Source organism: Morus notabilis, unplaced genomic scaffold (genome assembly GCF_000414095.1).
Source record: "Morus notabilis unplaced genomic scaffold, ASM41409v2 Scaffold100, whole genome shotgun sequence".
In the NCBI taxonomy this organism is placed as follows: Eukaryota; Viridiplantae; Streptophyta; class Magnoliopsida; order Rosales; family Moraceae; genus Morus; species Morus notabilis.
In genome coordinates this window covers 775,571-778,584 of record NW_010361820.1, presented here as the reverse complement: position 1 = coordinate 778,584, position 3,014 = coordinate 775,571, and the positions used below count along the sequence as shown (strand labels likewise).

The 3,014-nt window shown below is 36.2% G+C and overlaps 1 protein-coding gene across 1 annotated transcript in view; it reads left to right on the top strand.

Annotated features, from left to right (window-relative positions):
* Positions 1–210: 210 nt before the first annotated feature.
* LOC21408326 (potassium channel AKT1) overlaps positions 211–3,014 on the top strand; it is a 6,827-nt gene continuing 4,023 nt past the window's right edge. The window contains 5 exon segments of the mRNA XM_024167341.1: positions 211–551; positions 1,697–2,062; positions 2,314–2,371; positions 2,468–2,785; positions 2,878–3,014. The exon segment at positions 2,878–3,014 is cut by the window's right edge and continues 10 nt beyond it. Coding sequence (XP_024023109.1) covers positions 364–551; positions 1,697–2,062; positions 2,314–2,371; positions 2,468–2,785; positions 2,878–3,014 — 1,067 coding nt within the window. The 5' untranslated portion in view covers positions 211–363.

Sequence of the window (3,014 nt, the reverse complement as noted above, 5' to 3'; positions counted from 1 at the left end):
AGCAAACTTCCAAAAACCCCAAAGGGCAAAACAGTCATTTCATTCTCACTGTAAAAGACGCTACTGTGCGAGCCATATTGTATGCAACGAGTCCACGAGAGAGAGACTCGGTGTCACGTTATATATAATGTATTTATATGCACACATTTATATACTTGCACATATATATGTATTTTATATATGTTTCAGTCCCAAAGCCCCTATATATAGGCCCTCCCCTTAAGGCATTGAAAACAGAAACAGAGCTCTGAAACATTTATTTGCAAGCAAAGCAGAGACACTCCATATATTACCGTTTATACATTGATTGATACAGAAGAAAAAAGAGAAAAAGAAATAGAGTTGGTATTTGAGAGTGCAACAATGGCGGCGAACAGTAGAAACATGGGGGTATTCAGGGTTTGCGGGCAAGAGGAGATAGAGCAGCTATCGAGAGACGGAAGCCATTACAGTCTTTCTACAGGAATATTGCCTTCTCTCGGAGCCAGAACCAGCAATCGCAGAGTCAAGCTCCGAAAGTTTATTACCTCCCCTTACGACCGCCGTTACAGGTTCATTCTTCTCAATTCTTTTCTGGGTTCTTCTTTCTTTTTTTTCTTTGGTTGTTGTGATATAGTTTGTTTTGACTTTGCCGTTTCTGGGTATTATTGTTCTTATTATATTTTTTGGTTTATGGATTCTTGTGGGTGTTTGTTTGGAAAATAATTATAATAATGATAATACTAGTGATACTTTATATATATATATATATATATATCAATGCATTGAATCATGTGAACTGCTTTGTTCGAAGCAGAAAAGCGTTACGGCGTTGTTTGGATGATTTTAATACAGAATTGGTACTTTTTTTTTTTAATATCTGATTTTTGTGTTTGTTTTGTATTGGTGATTTTGTTCTTTTGTTTTACCAGTTTTCTTTCTTGCTTATATTCTTGGGTTTTAATATCTCGTGGGTTTAAAAGACGACAAGCAAGAGTCTCTGATGCCTAATACGAAACTATTTGTGCTTTATCTTTTTTATTTTCTTTATTATTCCTCATTAAAACTCTTTTTTCTTTTTCTTTTTCTTTTTAATTTTCTTTTCTGAGCCAACTTTATCTACTTTTTTTTTTTTTTTTTTTTTTTGTTGGGCTTCCATTAACTTTCTGTTAGATCATCTCTTGTTTTTTTTCTTTTTTTTTCTATCTGAAAATCAAGTCAACTCTGTTTGGTAAATCTTCTGTTCTTGGTATCATCTTCTTGCATATTTCAGAGTTTCTCTACAGAAGCTGAACACCAACTCTCGCAAAAATACAATTCCTTTCTTCTCTATTATTTGCTTGACAATTTTTCCAATACCATTTCTGTCGTCCCTCCTTGTGTTTGACATAAGTCAAATGGAGATCAGTATCCACAGACTAGAATAGCGCAATGGGATTTTTTTTTTTAATTCATTACCTTCAATGATTTTGTTAAAAATTAATTCTTACTAGTCAGACCAGAAGGAATGCCACTCTTAATTGGAGGCCAATAACAAATTTTTAAATTGTCTTTCTTGGGAAAAATAATAAACTCTCTATAATAGCTCTATAATCATCATCTGCCCATTTGTATATTCTTTGACTAAATTGTAGTATGATGATATTTTCATATCTTTTAGTCATGATCAAAAAGTAACGCAGTCTAAATTGGTTTATTTTTTGTTTTCGTTTTGCAGGGCATGGGAAACTTTTCTTGTTGTTCTAGTGATATACACTGCTTGGGTCTCACCCTTTGAGTTCGGATTCCTTAAGAAGCCAGAGGGACCACTAGCCATTACAGACAATGTTGTCAATGGATTCTTTGCTGTGGATATCATTCTTACCTTCTTTGTGGCTTACCTTGACAGAACCACTTACCTACTTGTTGATGAGCCAAAAAAGATTGCTTGGAAGTACACCAAGTCATGGTTGGCCTTTGATGTCATTTCAACTATCCCCTCGGAACTTGCCCGGAAAATCTCCCCTTCACCATTCCAGTCATATGGCTTATTCAACATGCTTCGCCTCTGGCGTCTCAGAAGAGTTAGTGCACTATTTTCCAGGTATGAATTTCAATTCTTCACATAATTTGTTTCAACCATTAGCAATAAGATCTATTAGGTGTTCTGTTAAGTTTTTCCTAGAGGGGTTCTAAAGTAGGAGTTTGTTGCATTGCACCTTTGATTGAATGCTAGTTATTCTTCTTTATATTAGGTAATTGAATAAAACAACTTGGTAGATTCGAAATCAGAGTTGGTCTAATAAGTTTTTGCAGGCCCTTGTGTTGATTTGGCCATTTTTCTTTCTTTACCAGGTTGGAGAAGGACAGACACTTCAACTACTTCTGGGTTCGCTGCGCAAAGCTTATATGTGTTAGTAACAGTCAAATTTTCTCGGATAAATGCAAGTCTTTCTATTATTTTCTTGCAATGCACCATGAAATCTTATGTTGTCGATGAATATTTCAGGTTACGCTTTTTGCTGTTCACTGTGCCGGATGCTTCTATTACCTCATTGCTGCGCGTTACCATGACCCCAAGAGGACTTGGATTGGAGCATCCATGGATAACTTCCTTGAGAGAAGCCTGTGGCTTCGGTATGTAACTTCAATATATTGGTCTATAACAACTCTGACGACTGTCGGGTATGGAGACTTGCATCCTGTGAACACAAGGGAGATGCTCTTTGATATTTTCTACATGCTTTTCAACCTTGGATTGACAGCTTACTTGATTGGTAACATGACCAACTTGGTTGTCCATGGCACAAGTAGAACTAGGCGATTTGTGAGTAAATTCTTACTCTTCTCAATTGCCCCATATATCGATTTACATTATATCCCAATATATGTTGTAACATTGTGTGCTTAATTTAACAGAGGGATACTATACAAGCAGCCTCCAGTTTTGCTCAAAGGAATCAGCTTCCTGTTAGATTGCAAGATCAGATGCTGGCACATTTGTGTCTGAAGTTCAGAACAGATTCAGAGGGACTCCAACAACAGGAGACTCTCGA